This window comes from Equus asinus, chromosome 1 (assembly GCF_041296235.1).
Source record: "Equus asinus isolate D_3611 breed Donkey chromosome 1, EquAss-T2T_v2, whole genome shotgun sequence".
Classification (NCBI taxonomy): Eukaryota; Metazoa; Chordata; class Mammalia; order Perissodactyla; family Equidae; genus Equus; species Equus asinus.
In genome coordinates this window covers 136,773,384-136,792,951 of record NC_091790.1, presented here as the reverse complement: position 1 = coordinate 136,792,951, position 19,568 = coordinate 136,773,384, and the positions used below count along the sequence as shown (strand labels likewise).

General features: G+C 38.0%; 1 protein-coding gene and 1 long non-coding RNA gene across 2 annotated transcripts in view; one reads left to right on the top strand and one right to left on the bottom strand.

Moving 5' to 3' along the window:
• CALCR (calcitonin receptor) overlaps nt 1-19,568 on the top strand; it is a 144,357-nt gene that overhangs the window by 109,054 nt on the left and 15,735 nt on the right. The window contains exons 9-11 of the mRNA XM_070508488.1: nt 11,893-12,046; nt 17,184-17,244; nt 17,325-17,391. Coding sequence (XP_070364589.1) covers nt 11,893-12,046; nt 17,184-17,244; nt 17,325-17,391 — 282 coding nt within the window. The remainder of the gene's footprint in view (nt 1-11,892; nt 12,047-17,183; nt 17,245-17,324; nt 17,392-19,568) is intronic.
• On the bottom strand, nt 2,810-12,142 carry LOC139045153 (uncharacterized). Its single transcript, XR_011503032.1, has 3 exons — nt 12,034-12,142; nt 10,150-10,264; nt 2,810-2,947 (listed from the first exon to the last, which is right to left on the bottom strand). It is a non-coding gene; the product is annotated as an uncharacterized lncRNA (long non-coding RNA).

Below are 19,568 nucleotides of genomic sequence, written 5' to 3'. Positions count from 1 at the left end.
TCATTAAAGAATCAACCCACTGACGTGGGAGCAGCGCTCACTCAAATTATGAAGTTTTGTAAATTCTCGAATAGACTCTCACCCATCTCTATTGTAGGGGGTCTCATACCCATATATCATACCACAGCCCATTCTCTGGCTTAGGGTGAAGGGGACATCTCATCTGTTGTGAAATTGTACTAAACCTGTTATCTTCCTGAAATAGTATAAATTCAGGATTTTTCTGAGTTTGCAATTAAGTTATAGAAGCTATTTAACCTTATCCATTAAATGAAAATAATAAAAACTTCCCTGCTTACTTCCAAGAGGTTGTCTTGGAGTCCCAAAAGAAACACAAAGCTTTTAAAATTTCCCAAGGGCCTAATACTGTAATTGCTCACAGGGTTGCTGCTAACCCTTGCCCTGGGGCCGCCTCCCTGGGTCTCTGCGCTTGGCTTTCCCAACCAATCTGTTACTCTATTCATTGCTCATAATGGTCTCACGAGTTAGCATGTTTTCGTTTCATAGGCTAATTTATGGGCAGACCTTCCTATGCATTCCTCCAGTGTCTTCACACAGGCTGCCTCCCAGGCACCAACAAGCCAGCCCAGCTCTGCCTTGCAGCTCCCCTACTGCCTAAAACTCTTTAATAAAGCCTATAAGCAGGTGTCTAGGGACCTGGCTCAGCCACTATGCAGCTGATTTCCTGGGAGAATGTAAGCATGAGCACAGGGGAGCCAGAGAAATTAAATGGAAGTTTTCTTCTGGGTAGGGGGAAGTGGGGGTGGCTTTCTCACACACATTAGGCGTTCTCAAAGTGACCTAAGTTTGAAAAACAGGAAAGAAGCTTACCTTTATGGCATGACTAGTACCTGGTTCTCTGATCAATGTATTGTTAACCTAACAGATTTGGTGTTTTTAGCTATGCAAGAGCAAACTTCCTATCAAACATTTGAAAGCTAGAATTTCATCCAATCAATCAAGCGTTTATTGAGCACCCAAAACTCAAATTTTAGTCTTCAGGGTGAACTAAATTCGTGTGATTTGCAGAAAATATCTATTTATGACATTCCCTTCACAATCCGTAGGAATGTGCCAAGCCTCACGTGGGAACAGCTTCCTGTCTCGCAACCATACACGTGGAGTTCAGTCCTTCCTTGACCTACTTCAAAGTGTGTGTGTGTGTGTGTGTGTTTTTAATGGAAAACAAAGGAGCAAAAAGTCTTTGTGCCTGAATGAGAAACCTCCCTTCCTCTGAGGGTACACAAAATGAGAGTAAGCCACCAATAACAAGCCACTTACTAGAGTAAACAGGAACGTCATAATGTGTGGGCACACGGTGCCCTCCTTCACATTTCCGAACGTCTGTTTCTTCCATAAGACAAAATTTGGAGACATATATCTCTCACCAAATATGTGTAAGTAGTATAAACTAAAAACAAATGACTACAATGAAAAAAATTAATTTATGTTTGTAAATTGTGAAGCATACACTTGACCCAAAAGAAAAAAAATTAGGTCATTGGTTTTTAGTACTTTCTCTCTTTGAATACAGCCACTGTTTTCCAGTGAGAGTTTGTTAAATCTCTTATCTAACCCTCCATTTACAAACAACACAGGACTACTCTCTCTAGACAAACAAAATTAGTTCAAGAAAGACCAGGAAAAAATCCTCAAGTAGACATGTCTTATATGTTATTCATCTTTGAAACTGCTTATTTACTAAGACACAGGACTTTATTAAGACACAGGACTTGACATTTGTGTTGTATCTCCCCTTGAAAATGCAAATTCTGTCATAAACGCATTCATAGAAGCCCAATTTCTTGAGTATATTTTCCTATCCAAAAGACTGTTAAAGTGAATTGCAGTTGAAACTGAAATTCAGGCAACAAGAAAGAAATGTTCCCCTTGTAATATATTTGAATATACAGAGGTTAAACAAGAAGTAGGAAAGGTTTAACTAGAAAAGTCCCGTCTTTCCTAGGAGTGAAATTCTTCACCTCTGGAGACAGACAAAATAGCATCCAAATTCTAAGACTGAAGTCATCAATATATTACTAAGTGACGATAATAAAGAAAAACCCAGAAGAGACCCCCAAAAAAGAAAAAAAGCACAAGAAATTTTTGGAAAAAGGAAGTTATTGGACATTGTCAATCTACAAATATTGATTGAAATTTTAACTAACATGAAAAACATAACCACAGTCATAAATTAAAGAAAAGCTCATCCATCCACACTTCATCTCTCTGTGATTCAGACATACGTGTCTTTTTTAAAAAAGCGGAATATATAATTTTTAAAGACACTTTCTCTCTTAAACAAACTAAAGCAGAGTTGTGGGTTATTTTTTCATTTTGACCCAATTCTCAGGGCACTGAATCAGCAGTTAAGGGGCAGAAAGCTTTTCCTTCTCAGTTCCCAAGGGAATATATTAAAAAGAGTTATTTCTTGTAAAAGGGGGCTGCATCGTCCCAAATGCTGTCACGCTACTTCTGTAAGAGTTTATTTTGTTGGGGGCAAAAGAAAACACAGTGTTCTCCCTCCTCAGTGGGGAATCCCTATGGGTTTGTGGTTTCTTTCTCATCAAAGTAGTCATTTCTTCCCTTGGACGTTGTTTGGTGAGGCAGAGCCTACCCTGTAAAACCAACGATGAGAATCTTATTCCTTCACATTGACTTTTTTAAAAAGTTAAACTCAAAATAACTCATGGCATAAATAAGAGCTGAATAGATCCTCAGTTTATTGAGTGATGTGAAAATTGCCCATTGTCATTTGTGTCATTTGAGCATTTGATTTCCATAATATCTAAAATTTCATTTTCTTGTTCCATCTGCTTATTCGATGATCTTCACGTAGAGAGTCAGGAGGCAGAATTAAAAGCATTGTTCTTGCTGAATCTAAAGGACGCTGGCAGCATACTTGTCATTTTCCAGAAAGAAATGTCTCTGAACTTTTTATCTGGGTCTGAAAGGGACAATGCAGGGAGATTAGTTTTTACTCGGAAGCTAAGCACTTTGCAACTCAAAAGTCAAAACAATCGAGTCACATTTTCTATAGCCTCCTAGAAAGTAAAGTCAAATGAGTCCCAACTTCTGAATAGCAAAGTGAATTTCTTCTTAGTCTCATTTGTTTGCAACAACTGAGCTGCTGGACTATGTCAGAACGTCATCCTAGTCACAGGAAGATCAGCTTGGAATGGATGCTCAGAAGTGAGGCCCTAGAGACTGAGGAAACCCAGAGTGGAAACTGGACTCCTCCTGCCCAGCCCAAAGGAGGCTGGTGCAAGAGAGGGCATGTAAATGTAAGGGAGGTGACAGGGACAGCTGAGTTTTTGAAATAAGAGTTCAATGGCAGATAAAACTTGATTGGAAATTATCCATTTCAGTAGCCTATGGAAGAAATTAGATTGGGAATGAAAAGCTATGATGTATTTGAGGAATGATGCAGAGAGAATAATGCCAAGAAGTGGTCATGAAATAAAATATCCTACCCTGCTCATTTATGCTATTTCACTTTACTTATATGTCAAAACCAATAAACGGTCTTTTAACAAAGATCATAAGGTGCATAAAGGTATAGAAGATTCCTTTATTCCTTTTTAAATGTATTATTTATAATCAACAACTTTCCTATATGGATTTGAAGAATTTATTCCTAAAATGGCTATACCCATCAACCCAATCTCCAGTGTCTCTCTTCTGGCCAATCTGAGCAGTGCCTCTGTGCCGGAATCAGTGACTCACAAATGGTGTCTTGTGAAATGGTTTATATAGTGAGTCTTCCTCTCACCATTTGCAGTTGGCTTCCCCTGCTTTGAGAAGGCTGTCATGAATTCAGTGCAGAATTTCTTACAGATTTGTTTTCATTCTCAAAAAGGTTTCAGTGGCGATACGAGGAGTTTTGTCCCCTCCCATGGGGTCTGTTGGTTCATTTTCTTGGAGCAACAGTGAATTTGATATCTACTGTGCTTAGGTGGATTGTTTCAAATACTATAGCATTGTTCTTGCTGAACCACAGGATCTCAAATCCTAGCTCTTATGCTTACTTACAGATTACTCTGTCATCTTGAGCAAGTTACTTAACCTCATCGTGCCTCACTTTCCTAATGTGTAAAATGGAGATAACAATAGTACCTTCCTCACAGAGTTGTTTGTGAGGATTAAATGAACTGATACACCTAAATTTCACAAAACAGTGTCTGGCACGTAACAACGCTCAAATGTTAGCTGTTATGATTTATATTATAGTTGTTACCATTGTCATTAGGCCTTAAACACTTGTTATCTTCTAGCTTGGCACCCAGTTTCATTTCTGTGTTACACAGCATAGGAGATATGGAAACTCAGAGCATTTGTAAAATACTGTTTAAATCCAAAAGGGCCTAAGTATAAAAGCAGAATGCCCATAGCCAGAGGTTTGTAAATCACAAATACCTAAAAGGGCTGTGGTCTAAGAATATAAAACTAAATCAGTCACAGCTTGAGAATCCCCTGTGAAAAGTGATATAATATCCTCTTACACCATATAGAGAAAGACCCTTGAGGACAGCAAGCTATTTTTGTTCTCCTGCTATATTTCTAACAGGCTTTCCTTTCCATCATGTATTGAATCCTCCTTTTCTGTTTACTCTGGCTTTATTTTCTGAACGCTTCCAGAATATTTCATTTGCTGATTTCTGGATCATCTTCCAATGTCCTTATCTCAGATGGGACTTTTTTTCTCCAGTGCATTTTTTTTCCCTAAACACACTGAATCATGACTACAGTTGCACAGATTCAGACTCATTTTCTCTAAAGTTTTATCAGAAATCAGCTCAGGATTGCATGACACACTTAGATTTAATTGAGAAAGTTACATCTTTAAATTCCTCTGGAGAAAAAAGACTGCAGGACTTTCCTGCAAAGTTACTGAATGCTGACTCTCTGGCTAGAGGGTTTCTCCTTCGTTCAGCTAGCTTTAAAGATTGTACTCATTGACAGCTTTCAAGTTGATATGAGAGCCTTCATGCCCTTTGGTTTATCAACTGCTCTGGCATCTTAACAAAAAGTTCTGTAGTTCCTCTGCGTGAGGTTTTAGTATGCATGTGAATCGAAGTCAGGACGTCTCCCATTGCACTTGAGTCTACTGGAACAGGAAGCTTGTGCTCTTTGATGATTAGGATTATCAGCACTGAAAGGCCAGCAGGGAACCAAAACAGGAGTCAGGAACTGAGGACACTCCCTCTGTACCCTAAATCCATTCAAATTGTGACCCATAAACCAACAGCATCAATCACCTGGGCACTTAGAGAAATGCAGAATCTCAGGCCCTACACCAGATCTTCTGAATCAGAATCTCTACTTCTAGGACCCAAGAATCTGTGTTGTAACAGGCTCTCTCAGTGATTCTGATACATGCTAAAATTTGAGAAGCACTACTGTAGACTCTTTTATTATTTATATTTGAATTGGATATTTGGGGAGGGATTCATTATAATGGCACTACTTTCAAGATCTCATACTCTTATAAATAAGCCATGCCCATGCCTTTTAGAGTTTAACATCAAGGAGTAGATTAAAGGGCATTTCAAGCTTGTAAGATGCATGAAGGGATGAAGAAGCAAAGGTAAGCCGTGCGTCCTTTCTAGATGTCTGTGTATCAAAATCGCCCTGTCGCTTCAAGAGAGGACAGCTGAGAAAACCACCAACCTAATCAAATGTCAGTCTTATTTGATCCATCCTCTCTGCTAGACAGACAAAAGTAATTTCTCTCCACAGCATTGCCCACTTCAGTTATAAGCAATTCAGGGAAGATGATGGAGATGCAACCTCCATTCCCCAAAACTTTGCGTCCACACAAGGCAGAGTGATATACACACCACTGAGACACAGTGCTGGCTGGTGCATTGTTGAGACATCTACAGTGGCCAGCCCTCCCAGGAACATTCACAAATGAACAAAATGTCATTTCCAGAAATTGATCAGACTCTAACCAAATCGAATAGAAGATCAGAATCCCTTTTATTTTGGTTTTTAGTTTTTATTAACTTATCTCTCTCCCACAAGAATTCTCTTCTCCACATTTTTACCAATCCTTCCTTCCTGTCTCCTAGTTCTTCTGGATGGTTTCAGTGAGGCCTGCTCTAACGGAAAACCCAGTTCTCATCTCTGACTGATCTTGGTGTTCTGTATACAAGTGACTAGAATATAGACAAAGTCCTAACCCAGGCGGTCACTCAGAGGTGACTGCATTGCTCTTATGCGCCTGACTACTTTTTCCAAAGGAAACTCCACGTTGACTCTGAAAGTATAAAATTCCTCTTCGATTCCCCCTGGGTCCACTTGTCATGTTTCCCCGGAGAAGCTGGAAGAAGCTCTTTCTAGTGTTTCTAGATCCACACAACATCCTGAGAACACCCTTGAGTGATAAAAAAAACACTTCTCTAGAGTAGTGCTATTGTAGCTCCCCAAAAAATTTCTAAAGAAAAGTTGCCCTGAAAAAAGTAATCAAGAATTACCCCTATGGGAAGATAAAGAGACCTTGAATGTTTAGAAATATCATCTAGAAATAAAAATGCTTGTGAAAAAAAATTAACGCTACTATGACTGAAGCAGGGTAAATCCTAGTCTGAAAAGCAGACATATTATAGGCAGGGAAAATGTAGGGCGAAAACAATAAGGTAAAAATCTTCACTGAAACCTAGAAGCATTCAGGACTTGAGGCTCCAGGTCTAACGTGTGCTGCCTTTGAAATAAATATATCACATTCCAGAGAAACATTTTCATTTCTCCCCGTAAACTCTCCACATTTGGAAAGCAGTTCAATGGTTTAATGTGTCAGTGAAACAGATGACATTCCTAAAAGTTTGAAATAATCAAATACCTAATGAAGAAATTTATTTGAAGAATATAAATTTTGTTTGAAAATGTACAGGTTGTTCCCCTTGAAAGTAAAGGTCTGGAGAGAGAAGCAGTACAGTGGAGAGATATCATACTAGGGGTGTTGGGTATTAACATTAGCCTAGAAAAATCAAATCCTCATAGAATCAAAATTATCCTCCAGAATCTCTTAAATCATCCATTAAGTACAATATACATCCCTGTACAGAAATTCTTACACACACTAAAGTTTGAAAATACTTTGGGTCTTTTTTCTGGGCATTTTTCTCTGCTGGGAACACTAAATTTATTGCTTTAAAATAGCTTCCAGAATGATAAGGGACCATATGCAAGAGGAAGGAAATGACATTGATAATTAACATCATTAATTTTTTGCTAAATCTTTTTGGAGAATTTGTAAAAGTGATATTGTTTTAGAAGAAAATAAAAGCAACAGAAGAGATGAAAAAAAGAAGAGTCCTTGACTCTACAATGTGTAAAACAATTTGCCTTTCTTCAATCACATACCAAAATATTCAGATATCTCATTGTCCCCTGACATGTCTCAAGACACAATTCACAACTTCAAATAATTAGGTAAAGGAAATCAAACTCTTCTCAACATCCCTCATCAGATGTAGTATATCCCCTTTTGTTTTGGTCCAATAACTGAGTTCAATAATGTTGATAATGAGTGAGAAGTAAGCCACACTTCCAATCATATCACAAAGAATGGGAACACATAAATTTTTTTCACATGAAACTAAAAGCTAATTATGAAAGCTCGTCTCTAATAATAATACTTTAAAACTATCCAGAAATCAAAATTCTTTCTCATGGCTGGGGCAGACTGGTCCATAAAGTAGGACTCTGATTTTCAGTTATTTGAGTGTTTTCTCTAGAATTTCTGTTTTCTGAGGAAATGCAGTTTGGGATGGTGTCATGGGGAGAAGGGACACTGAGTATATTTGATTCAGACAAAAGCTTGTTTCCTTTTAATTGAAATGATAAGGGGAGCAGCAAAAAGACATACTTTTAAACAGGTCTCATGTAAAGATAGCCATTGTAAAAAAATGTTTCGATTGCATACATAAATAGTACTTCAATGGAGAGCATCCATCTTAGCGTCACATGCAATTGAATTCAGCTGATAAAGGCCTTGCGTCTCTCCTTTATGAGAAAAACAGTGATTATGGATTTTACATGTAATAAATTCAAGGGCCTTGAAATGTTCTGAATGATTTGCATGCAGTGTAAATAATTGAAAAACGTAAACCCTTGTTACAGAGTGAAAAGCAGATGTATTATCAAAATTAAACTACCAAGTTTGTAGACAATTATATTTTTAAATATTTTATTTGAACTTTATCTCAAGATGGGAATGTATTAAGATAAACCACAAATCATGAAGACAGGAAGTATTTTCAGAAAGAAGAATTCATATGCCCAATTTGAAGATTACTGTGCAAAGAGAAACAACTTTCTACCAGGGCTACCGGGTATCAATGACAGGATATAGCCAGCCTTAGGGATGCTGTCTTCTAAAGATACCCTTGCTGGAAACTTAGAACTTGACATCACTTAAGATGCATGCCGCCCCCCACCCTGGGATGCTGCCCAGGGTTGTAAGTTTTCTTTGATGACAGTAGTCTGATGCCTTCAGACATTTACAAGAATAAGATGGTTAGGAAAAAATTACTCTGGAATTTGTCAAATCTTGTTAAGCAGCTCTTGCTTGGGCACTTGATAAAATGATCATCAAATTAGGATTTAAAATACTTTCAGTGAACAATATTATAAACGTTATCCAAAGTCATATTCATTTAGATATAATAGGCATCTACTCTCACCTTCTGTATAAATGTTGTTGGGTTTAAGTCCTGAGGGTAGAGATGAGAGAAACAGCAGAGACAGAAAGATGAATCAGGCAGACACATGTAACAGCAATTACATGTTCACTCAATATGTATTCTAAATGTCCATTAAGTAAAATTTACTAAAAAATTAACCTGGTAAACTTAACCAATAAGGACCACAAATCTTTTTTTCCTATAGTAATCATATGTGCTTTAATAACTTCAAGATATGAGCTAGAAAAATCCATCTTTTTTTGAGTCAGAAATGGGACTTTATTCACAAAGAAAACATTTGACAAGATCTGGCATCCATTCATGGTAAAAACTCTGAATAAAATGGATATAGAAGGAAAGTACCTCAACATAATAAAGGCCATACATGAAAAACTCACAGCTAACATCATACTCAATGGTGAAAAACTGAAGGCCATCCCTCTAAGAAAAGAAACAAGACAAGGATGCCCACTTTCACCACTATTATTTAACATAGTATTGGAAGTCCTAGCTGGAGGAAATAGGCAAGAAAAAGAAATAAAAGGGATCCAATTTGGAAAGGAAGAAGTGAAACTCACTATTTGCAGATGAGATGATTTTATATATAAAATACCCTAAACAATCCACTAAAAAACTATTAGAAGTAATAAATGAACACAGTAAAGTTGCAGGGCCCAAATCTTTATTATTCACGGTCTTTTAAAATGTCTTTTCTTTCGCGTAAAATATCTAGAAATTGACTTATCGATTCTTCTTGCCTCGCTCAAGTAAATATAATTTGCACCCTTCCTTCTGTGCTAAAATGAACTGATGAGAAAATATTTTTAGAAGCTTCAGGGAAGTGTAATCATGCATAATCACTAGAGATCACTCTGAACCTACAGCGAAGTTTATTTCTGCTTTAAAACAAGACTTAGCAGAAATAAACTTGGCAGCTTTGATTCAGTACAAAGTATTATGGAGTTAGTACTATTTAGACCATTTCAAACTAATTTTTCAGTATTTTAAATTATTTATTTATATATTGGTAGAGTGGAGGACGTGGTTTTGTTTGCCGTAAGTTTCCAAACATACTTATGATAGCCCCTAGTAACTGAACAGCAAGGAAATATACTCCTTGCATGCTTTTCATTTCTTTCAATATTGTTGATGCAAATTTAGGAAGTAAGTTTATAGTCAGCTACCTTTTTTACTATAAATTAGTCTGTATTGTAACCCCCAAATGATGTAAAAATTGGAGGAAGAGCAGAATGCTTGACGGTGCTCATTAATGTGTTCGACTTTGGCAGAATCTACTATTTCATTCCTTGTTAATTTTCACACAAATGGAATGGATTGTTTACTGTCAACAACACAAACCCCATTAGTTTGATTCATTTATTTTCTATGATTTAGTTGCCAGGCTTTGCTGTGTCTCTGAGAAAAGAATTTAAGTCTTAAAGTTGGTTACAGAAATTACCCTTTTTAGAAGTCATTGTGCATGGTCGCACTTATTTGTTTCCATATGTACCTCCCCACCAGAAGGTGACTTCCTTGATTGCAAGCACTGAAGTTTATCTTTGCATCCCTGGGACCTAGACCAGGATTGAACACAAAAACACAAGCATAGTTTCTGCGTGAAGCTTAGCTACCATTTTGAAAAACCAAAAGATCTTAAATAATAAAATACGCATTTTGATCAAACTCTAGCAGAATAAGTCCTTTAAGAAATATGTGGTTGTTATTTTGAATTCTCCTTTGCCAAATTTGTTTTAAAGCAAAGCAAAACCAAAACATCTCATAATTTTTTCCTTAGTATGCTATTGTCTCTAACCATATAGAGTCAATATAAGAAGCCAAACCTATCCACCTGATTTTCCATTTTACCAATGAGAGAGAGAAATCGCAAGCATTTTTTGTGAAAGATAAGAGTCTTTGATCACCTATAAAACGTATCATGAGCATGAAGTGTGCACTGAGAATGAAGCGTGCACTGGTTTAACACTGGCCAAAGTTTTCCAGTAGACACGGCTTACCTTCAGCATTACTTCCCTGGGCCCTCTTTTTGTGAACCTCTCAAGACTGTAAGTTTCTTGGGAATAAGGACTGTGTTTGACTGCTTTAAATTTTCTAGCCTAGTGCCTGCATCCAGTGCAAGATCAATAAGTATTTGTTAAAGCACATTCTAAATCTGCGTTTTCTATGATCCTCCATCCCCTTCCCTATACCTTCTTTCATTCTTCTATTCTAAGTTTTCTCTGAATGAATGATAGGGTTAAATGTGTAAACCCTTCCAGAGGTATTGGCATTTCAATAAGGAAAATGGCCATAAGCTAAAGAAATGAAATTATATGGCACTTCAGGCATTGGGAAGATAGAATGAATTCTCAGGGACAAGAGGGTATTCCCCAGCTCCCTTTTACACCCCCCACAACAAAAAAATTATCCAATGCAAAATATCAATAGTGACGAGATGAGAAGCCCTATTCCAAAGGTGATTAGGAAATAATTTAGGATATTGTTATGCAGTTTAAGTTATAATTATTTCTATACAGACAACAATATGTAGTTAATCTGATTCCCCTAGAGGTGTGGCTCCTACATCTGCATTGAGCACTGAGCAACAATGCCATCCTAATCTCTAGGAGCCAAATACTCAGACCCCAACATAGAAGCCAAGCCTCCCATATGAAAACAAAATGGCTCACATCAGTTATGTTCAGCATAGCTCCTGGCTCATTTTTGAGAATTTTACCTCCTGGTTCTCTCCTCTTTACTGCTAAGGAGACATCAGCAACAGGTCAATGAAATTCTGGAGCAGCATTAACAATTTCTGGATTATTTGGCTCATTGGCCATAGAAAAAGGGCCATAAAAGTCATGTGACAAATCTTTGGATGTTCTCAAAAATTATGGGTCTCAGACACATTGCAGGAAAATGAACCTGTCTAGTCTATATGTCACCATAATGTAATGGGGAAAGAAGATTATGCTGGGGACTGGGCTTACATTGCCCTAGATGGCTGTTTACGTGTAATACTAGTGATCTATGCACTATCACTCTGATTCATGGATATAGAGGATGGCACATGTTGACAGATGCTTGGGGAAACTGTTTTGCAGGCTAAATGTAGATACTTTGGCTCATTTTTACATTTACCCTCTGTTCACTACCAGACACTTGCCGATGTCTCCCACTGAGTATCTTCATTTCTTTTGAACAGGTGAGCTGCAAGATTTTGCATTTTTTCCACCAGTACATGATGGCATGCAATTATTTCTGGATGCTCTGCGAAGGGATCTATCTTCACACCCTCATCGTGGTGGCCGTGTTTACTGAGGAGCAACGCTTGCGGTGGTATTACCTCTTGGGCTGGGGTATGTATTTTCTCCAGCTGAGTTTTGAGCCACCTTCACTTCTGTCTATATATTTACAGTCTTCTTCTAGTCTTCATCTCAGAGAACAGCCAGGGCCCCAGGTCCTTTGAGGAATGATGGGACACAGGTGCTGGCAGGAAATCAGTCTCCAAGAGAGCTTGGTAGAAGCCGTTTAACAAGTTCATAAGGGCTGTGATGTGTAGTAGGGTCAGTGCGGAAAAGGAGGGGAATGATTATGAGAATGTCTGCAGGAAACAAACACAGGTAACAGATGAATAAAAACATGCCCTGATTGAGAGAAGATCTGATTAGGCCCCTTTAGTTTTATTTATCACCTGTTTATAAAGCAAAGGTGAATTTCACATTTTGAATTCAATATCTCCTCTGCCCTGGCCCCCCTTGCCTTCCTCAAGAACATTCATTCCTGTCAATCCATCAGCAAGACTCCACCAGTGAAAGGTCAAGAAGTGGAGTCCACCTGAGCAATAGACATAACCACATCGGCCTCCGAGTAGAACCTACCTGACACCATAGCACATGGCAATGGCTTTGAAAAGCCTACAGTTGGATTGCTTAAGATGTAGCTGCTTCTGTATAGATTGGCTAAGGCAGGGTGCTGAGGTGCATGAGGACTCTCTAGAATTGTTTCCCTTCCCCCAGGGCTGCTAAAAATCTAGCTCACTCTGGTGGAAGGGGAGCAGATGGATAGTGAGACAGTAAGAGTAAAAAGGCTCTTGGACAAAGACACATGCTGCCTTATCAAAAAAAGGCACATCCCATGAAACTCACATGCCAGAGGAGGATCATGACTATAGAGCCAAAGGCTGCCCTTACTATCCACTGACAGGGTGACTTTGACTCTTGGAGTAAAGTCTGTGGATTGCTTTCAACTAAGCCTGCCCTTTAATGCAGCATTTTGGGGAGCCCCTAAAAATATTTATAAGAAAGGAAAGATTTAAATGAGAAGGGAGGATAATCCAAAGGCTTTCTGAAAAATAAACGTTTGTATTTAAACCCTTGCCCAACAGGCATTGTTACCAACCATATAGAAATGTGTCTGGGAAGTCATATAAGCAGCCCGAACTCTTTGCCACAATTTATACAGGGCTGGTCCTGTGCGATACTTATTTCCACAACACCCCTCCCTAACAGGAGTACATGGATTTTAACCAAACACATGACCCAAACCCAATGGGATAATCCAAAATGGTAGATCAATGGGGCAGATATTTGGAGTGTCTCAATGTTGAAATGATGATGCTACAACTCTTTGGTTGCAAGAAACAGGGAATAAGTTGTTCTAATTTAAGCAGAAAGAGAGAAATTATCAGAATCTAGAGTATCTCATGGAAGTCAAGAGCCAAAATGCAGCTGGGCTGCTAAAAGGGCTGTACCTCTGGGACCAGGCAACGAGGAGAGTCTCTCTCTATCTTTTGTCTCTGCTTTTCTCTGAGCATCTGTTTTAGCCATCTCTTTCTCTGTAGATAATAGATCACAGAGTCTCTGCTCCTCCAATCCTAATGGTTAAATACAACCTATCCCAAAGGTTCCTGAGTTCACATTTTTCTGTTCCAGGTACACAGAAAGACAAAATGCTTGTCTTTAAGTCCCAGTTCTGAATAGCAGGGCAAGAGAATCTGATTTGTCCAACTGAAGTCAGGGGCCAGCCATGGTTCAATGAACTGTGGCCAAGGACATTGAGAGGGTTGTTGTCACATGGTGCAAACATGTCTGGGATTGGGTGACCCATCCAGAAAAAACGGGAGAGGGTCTTTGTGAACCGAACATTCCTCTAGAATACACCCCAAAACACCTCATCCTGTAGGCTGCTCTCCTCAATGAGCAGCAACAGCAGCAGCCCCAGCATCCTGTTTCCTTAACCATCCTTTGGGGTTAGAAATCAGGCTTGTGACTATCCTCCTGCTGGTCCCATAGCAGATGCTGGGTTCTCATGCTCTTTCTTGTCCTCAAGGTCAAAATCACCTTTTATCGTTTTTTTTTTTCTTTTAGCTCCAGCCTTCTCCAAGAGGTTGATCTTTCCTTTCCCTGCCCTTTTCAGCCTCATATATGTAGTCTCGTATATGCCCTCTCAATGATTTCTAGTCTTCCAAAGCTGGTCATACTAGGAATCAACTGAACACAATTTAATCCACCCAATAGCAATTCTGATCATCACAATAGTAATGATTAGTGCTGGTCAGTTGCCTTGCAATTAAAGACCTGAAAATAACATCCCACCCAAGCCTGCCACACACACACAGGCACCATTTCTGTCTGATCCATTTTGCTTATTTCCTTTGAAATAAAATATATGGCATGCTTCTTGTACCGGTTTTGACTATTCAAAAACATCTATCTGCCACACTCAGAAAATTTTCCACGGAAGAAAAAGGCTGTAAATTTATTCTTGCCTGTGACATTCAGCAGAGATGAGGACACCCTGAAAGGAACAATTTACACTGATCTTTCTATACTGATGCATTGTGAATTAGTTATAAAACTTTTTGGCATCATCATAGACAGCTCGACGAAGACATCTTAACATGCATAAAGAACTCAAAGGAAAAAAGGAACAAGCTTCTCAGCTGTGTCAAAAAGAAAGTAATGAAAACAAGTAAAATATTTATGGGATACCTTAACTTTCTTTAACCAGAAAATAACTTAAAACTTTATCAGAATGATTCAAGTAGAATCCTAAGGAACATTGCACTCAGAAAGGTAAAGACAGAATTGTCAACTTAAAAGAATGAGAAGGATTTGCATTTCCACAGATAGATGATTGGAAAGACAGATAGTCAACCAATATAGTTCTAAAATGTAATTATTTTTTAGCATGCCAGAGCTAAATCTTTCTCCACTCCTACACACACACACACACACACACCAAAATTCCATCAAACTCCTTGCTATTCAAAAATCATAGTACCAAATCTCAACTCTGAGAACAAAACTGAGAGACAGCCATGATGACATATTTTAAAGCAATAGTCCTCTCTTAAAACTTTAGGCAAGCATTACCTTTGGATGGGAGCAAAACAAGTAAAATTACAACCAAAAAAACTGTTTAAGAAAAATAGTGTCACAGAAACTTTAAAGAATTTAATGGAATGAAGAAGAAGAAGTTTCTACTGGATAATATTTGTATTGTCTTTTTGAAATTATTTTCACACTGAAATAGTATGATAGGTCCTAAATTTTACAATGCCATAAAATAAGGCATAACCTAGACATTGAAAAGAGTCTGAAGGTGTGACAGCAGAAGATTTGGCCCAAGAAAGCTTCGTCCTGAGACCTAACCTTGTTTGTAGGCAATGTACATCCCATTCATTCACTTCAGCTGTGAATAATATTACCCACTCCAGGATCTGGAACAGATCTCAAAGTATAAGAGATGTTATGAACATCACTCTCTGAGTGAAAAGCATCTAGTGGTGAAATTCTCCCCAACAGAAAATGAAAGAAGTCTTCTTTCAGTAGTTACTCCCTTACAAGTCTACGCAAGACCACTTATTGGTTGATTTCTTTCAAATTGAAACAACTTCAAATACTGAAGTTTAATTATCAGAAAAGTCATTTATTTTACAACCTTCTTCAGATTGATTCTTCACCTTGCTGGTTCTCCTCTTGCTGTAAATCAAACTAGGAAATTCCCCCTATGGACTTTTACAATGAACAAATAGAATTTATCTAGTCCGCCTAAAAGAGGAATCCTATGGAGAAAGGGTTATTTTTACCCTCGCCATCCTTAGTAGGAGGGAATGGTTGTTATGGCTCTTGGGGCCTAGAGGGAGAAGAGACAGAGGAAAGAACAGGCAAACTGCTTAAAAAGAGGCATCATGGCTAGAGGAAGGCAAAGAACCCCAGGAGTTAACAGGTATGGGATCTACACTCCTCTCTATATTTTAAGTAAGAAACACATTTTCCTTTGTACAAAATGGTAAGGTGAGAGTTAGATCTCCATATGCCTCTCTTGCTAATTCTAAAATATGTATTTCAGAATAAATCTAGAGAATAAATTTCTGTTTCTAAACCCAAGTGGCAAAATGTTATGTTAGAACTGCTCTGAATAAAACAATTATGTTTTGTGTAAATAGTCAAACTCAAAATTCTTTCAGGTCAAACATTTAATCGATAGTCCTATTGAATTACATGCTCCATGGGTTAAGAAGCTGAGGTTGTTCTTAGTAGAAACTCAATATTTTGAGGTGTTCTCTTTTTGTGTATACTTCACAGAAAATAAAAGTGTGTCGGTCTAATTCACTTCTGAGACCCATTTCTTAATCTGATGATAATTTTACAAGTCTTGCTACAAATGTCTCAATCAAAGCAAACAATATTCTATTGTGCATCGGTACATCTGAGAAAAGAGAATTTTTTTAACAAAAATCACAACTTTTCTCTAGATCACATTTGCAGAATAAAAATCGATTTTAAAAAGATGTAACTAGACAGGATACATTTCCAGTAACTACCTCCATCGTTTCATTTATAAATTCAAAGTTATTTTTACTAGAACTTCAAGTTTAGTCAGGGAAGTAGGTACTAAGTTGCCTTAATCAAGTTCTGCAGCCACAATTTACAGAGGGTAGGGAAAGCACTAGCTGCTCTCAAGTGTTCTCGTGATATAAACAGACAGAAAACCAAAAAATCTAAAGGAAATATTGTGAACACCAAAAAGGCTTTTGGCACAATCACACTATTGCTTCCATATGCTGTCCCAGGGCACATCCCTCCAAGGTGACCCAGTGCCTCTCCACAAGAGAGCCCAGTTCACACGCAATGCGAGGCTTTCTGGCCTCAGTTAATAGTCATCATCATCATCATGACAAACCTAACAATGGTATAATAGTCATAATAAGAGTCATAATGTAGCCACCATACTGGATCATTTGGGAGAGGCTTTTAATTATCTGGCTGTTCTTAACCAAACTTGCTGAAAACACATGCTGTTCTAACCGAGAGCATTTTTTACCTGGCTTGACCAAAGATAATTTGTGCAAAAATGTCAGGGAAACATCTCGACAGAGAGATTAAATTTGCCACCACTTTTGAAAGTAAACTAATATTTTCCATGCAACTGTAGTTATAGCTTATGAGCAGGAAACCCGGTGTGATTTGTACTTCTTCACATTTTCAGGATTCCCGTTGGTGCCAACCACTATCCATGCTATTACTAGAGCGCTGTACTTCAATGACAAGTAAGTATTATGGTGGGCTTTAGTTAACACATTTGTAAAGAAAACGCACTTGGATTGATGTGTTCCCCCTTTTCTTTCAGCTGCTGGCTGAGTGTGGAAACCCATTTGCTGTACATCATCCACGGCCCTGTCATGGCTGCATTAGTGGTGAGAATTGCTTTTTACATCCATTATTAACAATGTTATCTCTTTATGGGGATTTCTGTGAAGATGGTTCTATGTAACATATGTATTGTAACTTCAAAATGAAGCTAATTTAATGATAATCTATAATAAGAACAATTTGATTTGAGAGTCTTCAAATTAAAAAAGTGATTATTTGAGGCTGGCCCCGTGGCTGAGTGGTTAAGTTCATGCGCTCCGCTGCAGTGGCCCAGGGTTTTGCTGGTTTGGATCCTGGGCATGGACATGGCACTGCTCGTCAGGCCATGTTGAGGCGGCGTCCCACATGCCACCACTAGAAGGACCTGCAAGTAAGAGATACAACTATGTACCAGGGGCGATTTGGGGAGATAAAGCAGGAAAAAAAAAAAAAAAAGATTGGCAACAGTTGTTAGCTCAGGTGCCAATCTTTAAAAAAAAAAGTGATTATTTAATATAATGGAGGGGGGCATAAGCTCATTTCTATGCATACCATAACAACAATATAGGTGGGTTTTTTTTTTTTTTAACAATTCTATAACTAAATTCTCCTAGTTAAAGGTAAAGACCAAGGGGCTGAGGCATGGTAAAAAGGTGTTGCTGATAAAGTCAGAGACACAAGGTCCCTCTGACCTTTTTCCCTCGGCTTTGCCAAACAAAACAACTTCCATTTCATCTTTGGTACGTGAGCCATCATCATATTCACACTTGATCATGCACTTAAGGTATTTCAGGCACTTCTCATACATTGCCATGCACTTCCTAATAGCAACCCTTCAAAGTAGAATCATCAGGACATTTTACTCACTAGGAGAACTGGACCCAAAGACTTAAGTAAACCCACCCCAAATCACATGACTAGTAAGAAGTTGGAGTAGGGCAGAATATGACTGTCTGAATCTATATCCAAGCTCTTTTATTTCTGCCCATGGTTTCTATATGTTGGCCAGCATCAGAACATCAAATTTAATATTTAGATATTATTTTTCCCATTAACTTCAGTGATGGTGTTTTCTTTGGATAAGAGTAAGACAGATAAAAATAGTCTGAGTCATGGACCGTTCTGCTTCTGCACTGAAGAAGCATCCATTAGTAACCGATCAAATTGGGTTATCATCCAGACTGTGTTCTAACTTTCCTAGGTTTTCCAATGCAAATTCAATTTCTTTTGCCCTTTTTCAGAATAGTGACACACTTACTACCCCACCTCTCCTTGCAAGGACCCACTGATGTGGGTCTTGAATATTTACAACACCCCATAAAAGTTCAACTTTACTAAGGTCTCTTTCTTGAATTTTTTTGGCAATAACATTTATTTCTATTCTAGGTAGAAAAATCAGTCTGATCATTTTTAAATAAATTATCAATTAAATTTTAAAAACGATTTTGGTTTCAGAACTAATCTTCACAACCAAAAATAGTTTGTGACCCACCAGAATGGCTAATATTAAAAAGAGTGACCATACCATGTGTGGTCAAGGGTGAAGAGCAACTGGACTTCTCTTCTAGTGCTGGAGGGAACACAAAATGAAGCCGCCTTTTAACAGATTGGCAATTTCTTATAAAGTCAAACACACACTTACCACATGAGCAGGCAATTCTACTCCTGGGTACTTATTCAAGAGAAATGAAAACACGTGTCCACACAAAGACTTGTATACAAATATTCACAGCATGTTTATTCATAATAGTCAAATTGTGGAAACCATTCCAATTCCCATCAACAGGAGAATGAATAAACAAATTATGTGTATTACTTATATAATGGAGCAATGAGCCCAGCAATAAATATGAATGAAATGCTAATATACACCACATGGATGAACCTCACAGATAATATATCAAACCAAAGAAGCCAGACACAAAAGAGTACATAGTATATAATACTCCGTTTCTATGGTAATAGAAATCAGTGGCTGCTGGGGGTCGGGGGAGGGGCCTGTTGACTACAAAGCAGGAGGAAACTTTCTGGGGTGATTGAAGTGTTCTTGTTTGGAGTGACTGTTACACAGCTGCATACATTTGTCTAAACTTCTCAACATAAACTTAAAATCTCCATTGTATTGAATATACATTATAGTTGAATATGCCATGAAGTTATTTTCTTTATAAAAAATGTTATAAAAAAAGAAGGCTGGGTTAGCTGTCTCCACTGAATAAACTTTACAGGTAAATTTTTCAGT